Source organism: Barbatula barbatula, assembly GCF_947034865.1.
Source record: "Barbatula barbatula genome assembly, chromosome: 10".
Lineage (NCBI taxonomy): Eukaryota > Metazoa > Chordata > Actinopteri > Cypriniformes > Nemacheilidae > Barbatula > Barbatula barbatula.
The window spans coordinates 18,202,236-18,218,556 of record NC_136773.1 but is presented as its reverse complement, the minus strand read 5'-3'; the positions used below and the strand labels follow the sequence as shown (position 1 = coordinate 18,218,556).

The following is a 16,321-nucleotide window of genomic DNA, read 5'->3' as shown; positions in this document are numbered from 1 at the left end:
ATAGAAATGTAACAGTTGTTTTTCTGTCTCAATGTTAACATTTATATAGGGATAGATTTTTATCAGTTACTCACTCTTGTGTCAGTCCGAACCTGTATGACTTTCTTTCCTCTGTAAACCCGAAAGAAGATATTTTGGTTACCAAAAAACATTGACTTCCATTGTATGGACACAAAACCTCTGAAACATTTCTTAAAATATATTTTAGGAAGTCATATACAGGTTTTACATAACATCAGGGTGAATAACTGATGAAACATTTGTATTTTGGGGTGTCCTCATGTTAGACACAATGGGTAAGGTGTAAAGCCATTTTGTACAGTTTTACATGAACTGTATTTGAAGCACTTTCCATAATTATGGGAAAAAGTAAAATAAAAATATGATTATTTGATAATAAATGATATTAAAATATATAATATAATATCAAATGAAAATGCTAATGTTATGTTGTATCAATGATTATATTACATTTTATATTTAATATTTTATTTATATACAGTTTTAATAAAAATATTTCAATTATCTTCCCCAAATGTTAAACATACTAATAGTAACTGATTATAAACCTAACAAAACTATTTATATCACAATTTTATTTCATGCCATCCCAGATATTACTTTCTTGCTTTGTGTGAACGGCAAGTTTCTTTCTAAATATATGTGATTAATACGAGTTGTGCTTTATATGACATACAGTAGGTCCCATGTTAAAGCTTCAAGAAGCAGTTGCGTCCGTTATAAAATGCTCAGAATGACCCATTGAAACTTTTTTATTCATATTTAGCTTAACGAAAACCAAAGCAAGCTTATCCGAGTGCTAAATTAAAATATTGCAATGCATTGATAACTTCACATCTCATTTGTTCTCGTTCTCATGCGCCTCGTGATTAAATATTTGACACCATGAGACAACTGGTCATTTTCGGGTGAATTATTCCTTCAATGGCATACTAAGCATTGAGTTTCAACATCACGAATAAACACATGACCACATAAATGCATTTTAATAAATGGTGAATGCGCTGAGGCTCATAGTGTAGACTTGTGTGTGTGGGTAAATATAATGATGGCGCTCTGTGTCTCTTACAAATGTTGTGTCCTTGCAGATTGAGCTCAATGTGGGAGTGTTTAAGGCTGCGTGGTGGGAAAAGCTGCCAAATGACTGCCACGGCTGGTTGTGTGTAAAAATAAACAGAAGTCACACTAGCCTGTTCTGATTGGACACACAGTAATGAGCTGTGAAAGGCCAAGCACTGGTGTCACACAATGAGAGCTCTACTACTGCTAATTTATTCCAGATCCCATCAGATAAACTCCTCTCATCCCCAACAGTTGCTGAGTGATCACATCCTTCTCATGTACACCTTTTTTCTTGCTTTCTTTCCTATCACTTTTAAAACCTTGTGGGGTTGAATTTAGCAGGGTTGAAGATCAGGTTGTGTCATTGTGACACAAACAGCAAAGTTTCTTGACAATATAAAAATCTTTTACATCTCAACCCTTCATGTCCAAAAAAATGATCTTTGTTCCAGTCTCACATACTGTTGGTGTGATGTTTGGCTGGCCGTGTACAGACAGTTTGCTGTTGTCGGGAGTGAGAGGACCTCTAAATGCACTTTTCAAGCCCGCTTTGGGAGCTAAAAAGGAGTCAAGTTTCTTCCCCTCATAGGTTAAGTGTGAACCAGACAGCCGGGTGGTCCGTGACAGAGGCAACAGGCCCACGCTAATGGGTCTTGGGAGCCTTCACAGAGCTTACACATTCAGCTTAAAAGGTATGTAAAGGTATAGCTTATGTTGCTCTAAAAGAGGTGTGTAACAGGTCTTCATATTCCATGAAAATCTACTATTAAGTTACTTTGGATTTCAGGTTTCATATCACTGCTAGTGTATGGTATACAACTTTATATCTTTGGTTCCTATAATTATTTAAAAGGGATACTTTATCCAAATAGTCTGTCATAATTTACTCACCCGCTTGTCATTTCACACCTGTATGACTTTCTTTCTTCTGCGGAACAAAATGAAGATATTTTGAAGAATGTTGGTAAGCGAACAACAGTACCAATTGACTTGCATTAGTTTTGTGTCCATACAATAGAGATGAATAGGTAACGCTATTGTTCGTTTACCAACATTCTTCAAAATATCTTCTTTTGTGTTCTGCAGAAGAAAGAAAGCCATTTGAAAAGACAACAGGGCGAGTTAGAGATAACACAATTTTCATTTTTGTGTAAACTATCACATTAAGTAAATAATGTATGATGATGAAAAGCATCAAATTTTTGTTTTGACCATATATATTTGATTGATATTTAACATTAAGCATAATAAAAATGGTGTAAAAACGAACTGTGCATACTTTAGTCTGTGAGTCTAGAAAAAAATCAAACAAGCATACATTACTATAGGAAACACCGGAAATACCGTAGATAATTTGCCTGTTTGTCAATAATAATTTCTGATGATGATTGACTTTCTGTTGAAATAAATGCTCAAGGGTAAGGTTGTGCTATTTAGAAATGTGGAATAAAACGTGCACATTCAGCAGCTGTTAGACCATTTAAATTCTTTGGTTTGTGTCGAGTTAAACTGGTGGAAAATGACCATCCAGCCAGCTGCTGCATAATCCATTGAGATGGTGCTTATATGTGTAATATTTAGCTTGGCCCATAGAACAACACTTGAAAGTTTATTTCTAAATGGCTCCTTGTTATTCTCTCAAAAATTGTATGTTCATGCTATGAGTCACACGAGTAATCATGTCAATTACTGTGCACGGCCATATGTGCGAGTGAGAGAGATATTTATTGTACTTACCTCTTATTACAAGCAACTTCTCAGTCAGGGATCTGAAAATATATGTAAACATACAATCATCAGTGAATATGACGTAATTGCATTTTAATGCAGTTTTTACATCTGAGACAAGGCACTGACTTCTACATAGTATTGTGTGTCTCAATGACTATTAAAAGTGAGATTTAATGTGCTGCTCTGGATTTTCAGCCTTCAAATGGTTGTGTGGAGAGTTCAGGCTTTCCAGACATTCCAAATGTAGGTCAAAAGGACATTCAGATTCTTAAAATAAGTGTGAAAGGTTTAGATCAAAAGTGCCTGTGGTATGGAATAATGGGGTATGATTTGCGTGTGGGTGCAGATGTTTGTGAGCATGTGTATGGAGAAAAAGAAAAACATAAACATATTGTACCAACCTGCCAGCTCTCCATCGACCTCTCTTGTCATCCTCAATAAACATTTTAGGCTTTAAACTGTGCAGGGGGGAAATTTCTGTTTTTCATTGAGACACTAAATGTTCTCCTAATAGCCTCTAAAGATGCTCTGAACAGTTTAAACTTGTATTGCTCACCATTCATTGTTTTCAGGTAACTTTAATCTCATTACATGAAGAAACTGATTACCAAATGAATCAAAAGAAGATATTTAATAGTTTAAAAAAAATTGGTAAAGACTTATCTTTTAGATATAGACAACGCGAGACATTTTTATTTGTTGTTTCTTTTATTTTTGCTTTATTATTTGTATTATTTTGAAAATATATTAATAGTGTTGTCATTCTCTTTTACTTAATCATTCTTTTTTATTGATATTTTGGGGAAATTATTTGTTTTTATGCTCGTAAAGGACTTTGAGCTACATTACATTTATGAAAAGGGCTATGCGGTAAATTAGTCTAGCGGTCAAACGTTTATGATAACTTGACCAAAATGTCATGATCTTTAAAATTGTTTAATCTCAAGGTGTTTATTTCAATGTTTTTTTTTTTACATATTCTTGAAATGAATTACTTGAAAAATGCTAAAGAGTCAATCAGTGTTGGAAATTCCTTCAATACTGTTTGAAGAGCTTTCCACGTTAAGACCCGAAGATGATAAAATGCCAAGTGTACAATTTTGCAAATTCTGAGCACAATGTGGAAACAAAGTAATAAATGAGTAAGTGACCCTTAAGTTTTGACTACCGGTAGGATTGTATGATAAGAGTATATAATTTTTTAAACAATGTACATGACATAGTCTAGCTGTTCTTGTCCTGTTGAAATATGATTTGGGTTCAAAGTCAAATTACTGAATTCAAGCACTTTTTATAATATTGTAATATTTCTTAACTAAAGACATATAAGAATCTTTTCCAAGGAGAAAATCTGAGAAACATGAATTGTGTTTTCTTCTAGGCTTGTGCTCTCTGCGTGCAAATGACGCAGAATGTAGCTCCAGGAAAACAACTTGGTTGGCTAGTTAATTTTCCTTCCAGGGAGACTATCAATCTTCATCAAAGCCCCGCCCCTCTTGTGGCGCTGAGAGCATATTTGGACAACCAAGTTTGGTTTACTCTACGAGTGAAAATATATAATAAACAAAGAGATTAAAACTCTTTTTATGCAGGCTGCTTGAAATTATGTGATTTAATGCTGCCTAGAGACACGATTGCACAGGGAACAAGGGTGATGACACTTTTACAAATCATCTCCATTCCTCTCCTTCATGATTTAACCCCTATCAGATCTTTCAAGCTGTGTCAACTCAATCCCATGCAAATGAGTCAATGCAACCCTTTGGACTCGCATGGCTTATTGTAACAACCATAGATCACGACAAGAGTTGATTGTAAAATCATTTTAAGGCAACAAGCATTTCACATAGTTTAGGTCTGAAACACTTGGACATAAAAGGGTGGCAAAGTGCTGTTCTGAATCAGAGAAAGTTTTTGTCATTTTGAACAACAATAAAATAGGATTGAATCAGGGTTGAGTAATCGCTTTAAGTCAGGCAAATGATATGTTTATGTTTGTGCGACAGAAATGTGGTCTTTCTTAGTTCGACAACTGCTTTTTATCAAACTCTGCTCTTTGATAAAACAGACATCTCTCACAGTGGAACACTTGTGGTTCTGACCACAGAAAGTACGCTCTGTGCTGTTCAAATGAAAATGAAGCAACAGCCCAAATTTTTTACACTTACGCAGATCATCTTTCCCCTTTTCGTGTTTATTTTATTGTAACCATTGGGAAAGACCAAACATAAACTGAGAATGTTGTCATTAAACTATCCTTCTATCACTGTGGTCCATCAGCTTCAAGCTGCTGAGAAAACATTTGCTTTCTGTGAGACTCTTTTGTGGTTACAAATAAAGAGTCATTTGAATATTATACCAGAAATTAAGCAACGTATCTCCATCAATGGTCTTGATCTTTTTTTCTAGAAGGGGAATGTGTATTGACAAAACTAAGGTGCCTTCTAAGTGTGCTTGTGTCATTTAATAGTAGGCTATGGTTTGGATAACACTAGAGGGCACAATCCCCTTTAGCACTGTTAAGGAGCCATATGATGGGTATTTGATATAGTCTAACACGTTGGATAATCATAATTTAAAGTACAACTCAAGACAAATTTACTTGATAATCCAGGAATATAATGTGAAAATGTTATTTTAAGAATAATCACATTTACCAATGGGATAGTAAGGTTGTGTTACAATCAAATTGTTGTGCTGCAGTCTGGTCCAGAGATCCTGCAGATTATTCCATCTAAGGAGTACATCTGTGAAGATAAGGACAGATGGAGGCAGCGGATTGAGAGATGTAAATCCCTTTCTCTCCACAAAGCTTCAGATGGATGACGTTCTATTTACACTTCTGACCAAAAGAATCTTATACACAGGAAATGCTTGTGGATGTGAGTTCCTTTGCTTGAATGTGGGGACGCTTATTTATTTCCATAAGCATTCCTGATTTGCACTCACAGAGGCCTAGACCTTTCATTTCAAAAACCACTTATGGCTATATATGGTGGCAAGGGATACAAGTGGAAGACCAGTTTCACAGTTCAGTATTATACTTAGTCCAGGAGCAATTTGTTTAGGATAAAAAAAACACTATTCTCATTTTAGTCAAATGTAGTCATTTTTAACATAACTCTGCAAAATAAACTGCAAATAGATTTCCACATGCCTTACAAGGCTGCTCTTCATTTAAATTTGAACTAAAGTGCATCTCTTTCACACTTTTCGCTGATGCTCTGTGGAACACAGAACTTATGTTTTTTTTCAGGGTTTTCTTAGGTTTTAAGGGAATATTTTATACAGCTAAACAACGTTTTACATTTCATTATTTATTGGAAGAATTGGGTTGTCTTTTGAATTCAACATCAGTCTAGGATGTACAACGTACACATCATATTTTCTTTTCACGCAACATGTCAAGTTGAGTTGGAAAAAAACAACAGCACAATGTCATTTGTAATTTGTCTTGTCTGTGTCATTTGGTGCAAAGAGGACCGTATAACACAGTTGTTCAAATAAACAGTCCTAAGTTACAAAGTCAAACATCAGTGCTTGGGATGGTTCGTAAAGAATGCTTTCTTGATCATAGTGTACATCTTAAGAATTAACTACTGTTAACAGTGTAGGCCTACTGTTCTTTACAATGGCCCACCCAAGTCGACTCCCATAACGACAACAAAAATAAGGTGACAATAAAAGTCTTAGAAGTCTCATATATTTTAAACACTATATATTTGGCATTATTAATACAAAAATAAGAACGATTCTATCCTGTAATGAAAAACACAAATTCTAAAAATGAGCCATCGGTTGTTAACCAATAAAACCATTCCAAAATGTGTTTTTTGTTGTGTGTTTTGGACTGCCATCCGCCAGAAAATGTCCCAACACATTAGAGAGACCCAAGCTGCTGTTTCCATTAAAACCAAGACAATTCCCACTATAACCATTAAATTCGTTATAACGTCTTTCATTAGAAAGGTTTTTAATTATGTTTTTTCAGCAGGGTGGTACTAAAATTCCCTGAATCTTGTCAAAGCATAACAATACATTTTGTTAAATATTTTTGCTACAGTCTCGCGTTTGTCAGACCATCAAAGAGCCATCAAAAGAAAAACTTCTCGTCTATTTTCTGGCTGAAGTTCAGTATTTTATCGGGACAGGTGAGAGACAGGTAAGAACCGATCGGGAAAGCGCGCTGATACAGATGTGGATGCGCGTGTGCGATCAGGGAGGACGTCAGCGCGTAACCTCGCGACTCCAGACACGCGACTGACGCTCCGCCACCAGCGCCGCATCTACGCTGAGGCTGATTCTCTTTTCTGGAAAGAATGCTGTCGATGCTAAACTCCTTGGATTTGTCTGTTGTCTTTCTTGGATGCGTCTGCGCGTTTGTTTCTTTGGATTCGGCATTTCCAGTTTGCGCGCTCGCACCTGTAGAGGTCAAAACGTCACCCTGGCGTTCCAGCATTCGACGATCCGTCTCTCTTTCGCTCAAAGGCTGCGCGACCTGGTTTGAAGACACGGTGCTGGTTTTATCAGAAGTCGTGCAGTTTGAGTCTAGACTGGCAAAACACAGGTCTTTCTCGGACACGCAATTCCCGGACACATTTGGGGGCTGATCATCTTTCTGAAGATTTTTGTCCTTCTTTTTAATAATCGTCTCCTCTTCTTCTAAACGGATGCTGTGATGAAGTTTTGGAACATGGGAATTCAGAGTCCCTCGGATTCTCTTGTGACTGGCTTTACTGTCACCCGTCTCTTGAATCTTGCACTTTCTCTTCCGTCTCCGATAGTTCCCGTTCTCGAACATGTCCAGGCATTTGGTTTCCAGCGTCCAGTAGCTGCCCTTGCCCGGGCGTCCTTTCTCTCTATGAGGCGCGGAAGTTGACAAAAGTAAAGCGAATGCCGAGAGAGTCGTTAAGTGTGCGCGAGAGGGGTTGAGTGTGCGCGAGAGATTGCGAGTGTGCGCGAGAGGGGTTGAGTGTGCGCGAGAGAGTGCGAATGTGCGCGAGAGGGGTTGAGTGTGCGCGAGAGATTGCGAGTGTGCGCGAGAGGGGTTGAGTGTGCGCGAGAGAGTGCGAATGTGCGCGAGAGGGGTTGAGTGTGCGCGAGAGAGTGCGAGTGCGCGCGAGAACATTTTTGTTTTATTATTGAGCTTGCACATATTGAACCATTCTTCGGTATTGGTCAACGGAGGTATCCTGCAATTTTAAATATGTTTAAGACACGTTTTATAATTCTTTTTCTATTGTTTTTACAGTGCACTAGTTGTCAGTGCAACGATGTTCGAAGATATTTTACAGAACTAAACACTTGTGTGACAATATATGATGAAAGTATGCTATCCAGAAATTTTAACAGCATGGAGAATTGTCATAGGTTAATGGAGGAACACTGTCGTATTCTATCCAGGATGTTGGACCATTTGAGACACCATCAGGTAATTGTATGTATAATTAAAGATATTGTTAGATGTAAATAAAAGATATTAGTATCAGTTTAACACATTGTTTTTTTATAGGACGATCAAGTGACTTCCATGCTTTCAGAGTTACACGACAGTTTCTCAGAAATGTTCATGCAACTGGAACTTATCCTTCAACCGCAACTTATACCAACAATTCGAATATCTGTCTCCAGGACTGGTGGACGACCAAGGTGCCCCTTTGTCTTTAATGACAAACACGTAGGATGACAGGCTACATAAAAATACATAAAAAAATATAATTTAAATATTTATCAGACTTCTTCATTTGCATCACAGAATATGACCGTGTTAATGACAAATCCAATATTTTTAACGATTTTTAAACCATTAATGTTGCAGTTGACAAAGGCTGTCCGGCCTGAAATTAAATTTAGTAAAGTAACCATAGTTATTTAATAAATGTGCTGTGCTTACTGTTGAAATATTTAGAAATTAAATCATGGAATCTCTAAAAAGTGTGCAGAAGCCAAGATGTATTAAACGGAGATACAGACCTGACTATGCACGTCATGGTAATACATTGATCAAACTTTTGACAGTTTGACATAAATTACTGGAGAGGTGTGGATGGAGTTATTAACGAGTGTTCAAAAGGGAGGAGAGTTAGTTATATTTCATAAGGGTTGAACAAAACACAAAACTTAAGTATATAATGAAAGTTACTTTTAAAATGTATTAGAAATCTGTGCAATAGTTTGACACAGAAATACACTAAAAGTCTGTATTTCCTAACTTACACAGGTATGATCTAACCAGTGAGCAGCTGATCCAGCTTCGAGAGATAGGAATGTCATGGACTGCTATTTCTACCTGTTTGGGTGTGAGCTGTCGAACATTACGAAGACGTCGTCTTCAGTATGGCATGGAGACTAATTTTAGCACAATTTCAGATCCTGACCTTGATTCACTGATTCATTTAATTATCAGTCAAACACCTAACGCTGGAGTCACACTTGTCCTAGGCAAGTGTTCTTGGACATCATGTTATATATACTGTTAAATATTAATATAATGTCTCATTTGATGTAAGAAGTGCTTTTTATTGATGATGTTGACATTTGTATTGTTTGTTCATTTGTACCGTAGGAAGCCTCAGAAGTAGAGGACTCTATATACAAAGAAGGCGTGTCCGGGAGCGACTATCGACAGTTGACCCTGTTGGCACCATGATCCGTACAAGACATGCAATTAGGAGGAGAGTATATAATGTTAGAGGACCAAATCATCTTTGGTATGTATCACAATGGCATAGGGTTTATTACTTTTTAAAATTGTCCAAAGATTGCTCGTGTGGGTGCTTGACAATTTTTGTTGGTATCTATATTTATCTATCGATATTTCATAGCAATCATTGATTTTTTACTTTACTTTTACTTCGTTTATCCACACCCACCATCTTTTGTCAAACAACAGATTTTGGTTACGCAGGTGTTTATGGAACATTCAATAATAAAATTAAAACAAGCAATCAACTCTATAGCTTTTGGACATTTTTATTTTGTATGTTTTATATTATGTAGATAAAGTACATCTCAGTATAAATTCTTCTTTTTTTAGGCACATGGATTCAAACCACAAATTGATTGCATGGAGATTTGTGTTCCATGGATGCATTGATGGCTATAGCCGGACTGTTATTTACCTTGAATGCTGTACCAACAACAGAGCACACACAGTACTTAGTTTCTTTCGTCATGGTGTTGCAAGATTTGGTTTGCCTAACAGAGTTAGAGGGGATAGAGGTGGGGAAAACATTGAAGTGGCCAGGTACATGATAAACTATCGGGGAAGTGAAAGAGGGAGTTTTATAGTGGGGAGAAGTGTTCATAATCAGAGAATTGAACGCCTTTGGGGAGATGTCAATAGAGTTGTATCAGACTTCTACAAACAACTCTTCCAGTATATGGAACACTCTGAAATCTTGGACTCCACAAGCGAAGTACACCTATGGGCTTTACATTTTGTGTACCTTGGCAGAATACAGCGATCAGCTAGTGAATTTTGCCAGCAGTGGAACCACCATGCTTTAAGTTCAGCCCAATCCATGACACCCTTGGCAATGTGGCATACAGGTATGTTTTTGCAGCCAAATCTGGAGCTTCTAACAGAGGAAGAAATCGATGACTTTGGTGTTGACTATGATGGTCCGATAGTTCAGGAAGATAATGAACAAATAATAGTTCCAGAAAGTAACCTTACATTCAATCCAGACAATATAACGCGTTTACAAGCCGCATGTAACCCACTCACAGACGACAGCAACTATGGCATTAATCACTTTATTTTTGTAAGAGATTTTATTTCAGTTAGTGCATACAGAACGTCTTGACTATATGGCATGAGCAAATAATAATGTATATGTATTATGTACATTGTTTGTTAAACTCATATTGTATAATGTACTTTTTCTATCATAAACTGAACATGAACAATTATGTTTCAGAACTTTTTTTTTCATATTCTTTTAAAGAACATGACACAAATGCATAAACACAAGACATTTATAACTGTAAAAATGTGCAAAAACTATCTGTTAAACATTTCAACATTTCTTGGAATAACATTTAACAAAACCCAAATCCTTGGCAATTTTGAATAGCATACATCATGTTATTTTTAAAATCAGTGTATGCTTGATGAACAGTTGGAAGAAACAGGCTGTTGGCACATGTATTTGCTTTAGGAAGTTGTGATAACATCTCATTCTTTTCAACATCGTGAAGAAATTGAATGCTTGGATGAGGTCTCAGTCCCAAAGGTGGCAAGGTCTTTAGGCCCGTGGTAAAAAAGAAGATGTCACTGTACTGCAGCTCGCTGGGTTCATCTGTAGAACAAACATTGGTCAACATTTTAAGAAATAATGTGTTTAATTTTCAAAATATAATTTTCAAATAATATTTTAATTTTCTTAAATCTTTTACAAAACTCTCTGTAATATAAATTCTAATTAGTTCAGTCTGATTAGTTATTGCAAATTAAACACAAATCAAGTATGTTATGTTAATCTCCATTACAGTGTCACGGTTCCCTCTGTTTCTCCCCTTGTTTTCCTCTGCACTACATTACCCAAGATCCTCCACGCTCCTGCCCCAGTGTCTAATCTGCAATCCACGCACCATATAGTCATCAACTCTATGACAAGGACACTATATACAGTACACTCATTCTGTTTTCCCCATCGTTGTCTGGTATTGTTTAATATCAGTGATTTGTTACTGTTCTTGCCACAGTCTGAACTCAAATTAATTCTACTAATATAAGGATATATTTGAGTACCAAAATCTTAAAAGTAGGGAACCTTTATAGTAATTACAGGCTAGTAAAAGAAGGGATTACAGTAATTTTGTTTGAAAATAACAAACATTTGAAGGACATCAGTCATGACACCATTACCTTGAATTTCAATCAGGAGGGTTCTCCAGAAAGATAGAACAAGGTTCTCTGTGTTCCTTTTCGAAGAACCTGGTACACTCAATTCAGGTTGCATCAGTGCAGAGAAGCTGCAGTAGGTGAAGGGTTGAGGGTGATGACACATGATGTTTGTAAATGCGGCTGGGTTTTCCTTTATAGCTTCTAGAACTCCCAGGGTTTTCAAACCTTCTTTGAATCTGTTGAGTTATTATCAAAGAATTAAAAAGGAGAGTTACAAGCCAAAGATAGACATTATAATAACACATAACAATGTTAGTTATTTAACTTCTTTATATTAATATCTTTAAGTGTTGCTTTATTAGTGAAATAAAAAACTATAGTCCATAAAATTGGTAATATCAGGAATTGCACACCTTTCAAATGCAGACCGACTGCGACCAAGGCAGTACCAGTGTGCAGTGTCTAAGGCAACCTTCCTGGCTGTTTCTTGGTCCTTTATAACTGCAAACGTCCCAGCCATATCTATGATGGGCTCAATATCGTTGAAGGCATCAACATCTCCAGAAGCCAACTATAATGAGGAAACAACAAAACTTAAAAGAATGTTTGAGATATTATTATATAAATAAGTAAATAAAAACGTACTCTTTGCAAGTTGATGCAAATCATCGGGTCTGTAACCTCTTCAACAGCAATGACTGTAGCCTCAGGGCTAGTTGTCAGTGCTTTAAAGAGGCTGGGTGAAATGAATTGTGGTCCAGGTCCCCCATGCACAACTGAGAGTGCAATGGCAACACCAGCATATAGATAGTCTTCATTCTGCAATGCTAAAAACAGTAATTGTAGATTTTACTGAGTATCATTCATTGGAAAAAATTTCAAGATTAACATTACTTTGAATGTGGTGCATGTTTATTACATCTACTGTTGAAATTAAGAAATTTGGCTTCATTAGGACCAACAAACAATGCCCCTTGCTTAAGGTTCTCCATTAGAAGAGTGAAGAACTCCCTTCTTGGCCCACCAGAATCTACTGCTCCCTCACTTGTCCCTAAGTCATCCATAAATTTCACATCAATCCTCTTTGATGGACAGAAAGATTTCATAGACATTGTGAGTTTTGCACTTTCCCAGATGTGTTTTCTGCTAATGTTGAAATACGATGCTCTGTTTTCATCAATTTTCTCTGCCAGGTTTTCTAGTATTCCTGTAATGTCTCTGAAAATAGGAGAGAAATACATCATCATTCACAAGTAAAATAGCAGTATAGTGACAGAATAATAAAAAAATAAAGGTATCATCTGTATATCTATCTTCCTGTTCATGGAGCCCCTGCAAGCATGCACTTTCTGGATATCTCCTAATTTAAAACTCATCAATATATTCAACTCATCAGTAGATTGCTGAAATAAATAAAAACAGGATATTTACCGTTCTTCTGAACATGTGGACACATGTTCCTCTTTTTCATGTGAGAACTGTATACTTTCACAGTCACTGACATCGCTTTCAAAGAGTGCTGCATATTGCACCTCCCTAAAATAAAAAATCTGAGTTTTAGAACTTTTAACACACAAACTCATTGAAATTGTGTAAATTCTACTGACAAAGTGTAAAAAAGTCATAAAAAATGTAATAGAGAACAGTGAATGTTTTGAATTTTTACCTGTTGTTGTCCAGAAGACTTCTAGAACTCTCCGCACTGAACTGAGCATTAGAGACTTGAGGTACATCACTTGATGACATCGCAACAGAGCTGGCAGCGATCGCCATGGAAGATGGTGCAACTGATGGATTATTGTTTTCAAACATAATGGCTTCATATGGCTCGTCCTCACATACATCAACGAAGACAGTAGTGGAGAACCTCCTCAAACTCCCTTCATTTGATGGAGAATCATAGACTTGAGATATATCACTTGACATCACAACAGAGCTGGCAGGGATCATGCCCATGGACGATGATGCAACTGATGGATCATGATTTTTTAACATAATGGCTTCATATGGCTCGTCCTCACACACATCAATGATGACAGTTTCAGTTACAGAACTGCAGGAATCAAGTTTTTCAAAAGTATCCTTTAAAAAAAGGAATAAAGAAGGACGTAGATATGAGCTTTTATTATCAGGGGAGATTATAGAACAAACCTTGATCATTAAATATAAAGTAAGTATTTAGCCATACTAGGGGGGCTTAGTGTAGCTACTTTTTTGTCTGAGTAACGCCACCATGCACAAAGCAGAAAAACTGGCATACTAGTAGCATGACTTTGGGGTGGAACTATCTGTATGACATATGAAATGTTTTTGTGTGTGTTTTTTTGCAGTTCTGCTTGGTTTTGTTGCAGAAATTACATACTTAACATTTTTTCCAGAGCGTATACAGACTGAACATCACTCAAATACTAATGGGACACCAAATAAAAAAGAAATGAAGTAAGAATATACATTTTATTATATTGTAAGTTAATTTTGATAATTTACCTCTATTGTCGTCTCTTCCTCTATCAGGTCACTTGATGGCTGTAGGTAGATGGTCTTGTCTTTGAAAAGTTTGCATAGCACAGCCCCATCAAGACAACGACCTGCCTCTAACACTGGCTTGACCAGCTTGGTGTATGTGGGCATCATAATTGTGATCCTAAGAAAATATATCATACTTATGATTATTCCTTGGTTTACATTTTTATTTTATACTCTCAAATAATTACACATTCTATGGACTGATCCTGATAAAAATTTCACTGCTGGTAATATAGTCTTTATATAATTGTGTATGTGACAATTCTGACAAATAAAAATATTGAATCTTGATTATTCATCATTTTATACAATACTCTCTAATAATTGAACAAGAAAAAATTACATAGCCTTACATTTTGTTCATACTGTTATATTCAAGGATATCAAAACCTAGTTAAAGTGATGGTTCACCCAAATATGAACATTCTGTCAACGTTTACTCACCCCTTGTCATTTCATACCTGTTTAACTTTCTTTCTTCTGCAGATCACAAAAGAAGATATTTCGAAGATTAGAGGTAACAAAAAAACTGTGGTACCCACCTGCTTGTGTCCCATTGTCATTAGGTTTTTGTCTATAGAGGTCAATGAGTACCAACAGTTTTTGGTTACCAACATTCTTAAGATATCTTCTTTTGTGTTCTGCAGAACAGTTGTTCTGAAGTTATACAGATTTGAAATGACAAGGGGTGAGTAAATGATGACAATGTTAATTTTTGAGTGAATTAAGTGATTAGTTAGTGCTAGAAGGATCTACAATGGATGTTATCTTACTCTGTGCTGCTCTTCAGTTTTGAACTGAATATGGATCTGAGATGTTGCAGCACCTCCTGTGCATTCCAATCCTTTTGAAATTGCACAGCAGACACTATATGGCCTTGTTCTGACAGGAATGTTCTAGTGCTGGACCTTGGGACTGTGAAGTCTCTGGGAGATGAAAGAAGGCAAACATCTCGAAGGAAGGGGACATGTTCTGACATCTTTCTCCTTTTACCATGCCTTAACAGAAATAATGTGTTATCAGTTTACTAGTTAATATTTGTAATTATTAATGATGCAATGTGCATTAGTGGATTCATGTTACTGTACACACTGTACTATGATTTATTGTAATCTCTAAATTTCACCATAAAACATTTCAAATGTCATGTATTTCTGCTTTTTCAGATAGATTCAAGACTTTCGATGCATTTAAAAATATGAACCAAATGTTAGATGAAGGCATATACAACTTGTTGTAACTGACATCATTGTCATGAACTGAATCAGGTAACGTACGAGTGTCTGGCATACAATAGCATACAGTTTCCTGCCTAGCACTGGACATCACACGTTATATTATATCATTACAACTCATATACATTGAATAATGAATACAGGCAGACAACTTCTAAAGAACATACCTGTTCCGTGACATGTTTACAGAACCTCTTCTGGCTGATCCGCAAAAGTTGCGGGAAAATTCAAATGCAGGCCGGCAAACAGTAGCGGAAGAAGTAGAATTAAAAAGTCTATTTACTTCGCTTGTTGCTGTTTGATTTGGACAATTACGGTTTGTTTGAGCATTCAGAGCATTATCGATGCTCTCAAGTACCGTGGGACTTGCAAGAATATTATTGATGAGTCTTCTGGCTGCTTCAGACATTACGTCGCAAGTACAGAATTAACTAAAATGAATAAAACCTCAAAAACTAAAACTAGACAATTTGATTTATCTCGCAAACAATTAAGCAATACTTCTATAATTTGGCAATTTGCGCGCGCGCACTCTCACTCATTTGACTCTCCCTCTCACGCGCATTTGCTCCTCGTGCACACTCGTTCTTTCTCGCGCACACTCGCTCCCTCTTGCGCACGTTTATGGTTGGTCCCCTCTCGCGCACATTCACTCCCTCTCGCGCACATTCAACCCCTCTCGCGCACACTCACTCCCTCTCGCGCACACTCAACCCCTCTCGCGCACTTAACGACTCTCTCGGCATTCGCTTTACTTTTGTCAACTTCCGCGCCTCATATCTCTCTGGGCACTTTGACAAAGCAGTCGTTCAGGGAGAGGTTGTGGCGAATCGAGTTTTGCCAGCCCTGTTTGTTGTCGTGGTAAAATGGAAAGCGGTCCATGATAAACTGATAG

General features: G+C 36.8%; 3 protein-coding genes across 5 annotated transcripts in view; 1 reads left to right on the top strand and 2 right to left on the bottom strand.

Moving 5' to 3' along the window:
- Positions 1-6,773: 6,773 nt before the first annotated feature.
- Positions 6,774-16,321, bottom strand: part of foxl1 (forkhead box L1) — a 9,906-nt gene continuing 358 nt past the window's right edge. The window contains exons 1-2 of the mRNA XM_079465688.1: positions 16,207-16,321; positions 6,774-7,669 (exon numbers count right to left, since the gene is read on the bottom strand). The exon at positions 16,207-16,321 is cut by the window's right edge and continues 358 nt beyond it. Coding sequence (XP_079321814.1) covers positions 6,908-7,669; positions 16,207-16,321 — 877 coding nt within the window. The 3' untranslated portion in view covers positions 6,774-6,907. The remainder of the gene's footprint in view (positions 7,670-16,206) is intronic.
- LOC306899439 (uncharacterized protein) lies at positions 7,105-10,727 on the top strand. 3 transcript variants are annotated; one of them, XM_079465687.1, is made up of 6 exons: positions 7,678-8,001; positions 8,185-8,245; positions 8,327-8,463; positions 9,035-9,255; positions 9,380-9,524; positions 9,851-10,720. In XM_079465687.1, exons 2-6 carry the CDS (start codon positions 8,189-8,191, stop codon positions 10,620-10,622), a joined length of 1,332 nt encoding a protein of 443 aa, XP_079321813.1. In that variant the 5' UTR covers positions 7,678-8,001; positions 8,185-8,188; the 3' UTR covers positions 10,623-10,720. The 3 variants fall into 3 exon arrangements, with proteins under 3 accessions (XP_079321812.1, XP_079321813.1, XP_079321811.1); XM_079465686.1 differs by having other exon boundaries at positions 7,105-8,245; positions 9,851-10,727; XM_079465685.1 differs by lacking the exon at positions 7,678-8,001 and having other exon boundaries at positions 8,185-8,251.
- LOC306899438 (uncharacterized protein) lies at positions 10,554-16,227 on the bottom strand. The gene is made up of 10 exons (XM_079465684.1): positions 15,594-16,227; positions 14,965-15,189; positions 14,153-14,309; positions 13,332-13,747; positions 13,097-13,201; positions 12,585-12,883; positions 12,311-12,492; positions 12,079-12,236; positions 11,687-11,901; positions 10,554-11,117 (listed from the first exon to the last, which is right to left on the bottom strand). Exons 1-10 carry the CDS (start codon positions 15,833-15,835, stop codon positions 10,858-10,860), a joined length of 2,259 nt encoding a protein of 752 aa, XP_079321810.1. The 5' UTR covers positions 15,836-16,227; the 3' UTR covers positions 10,554-10,857.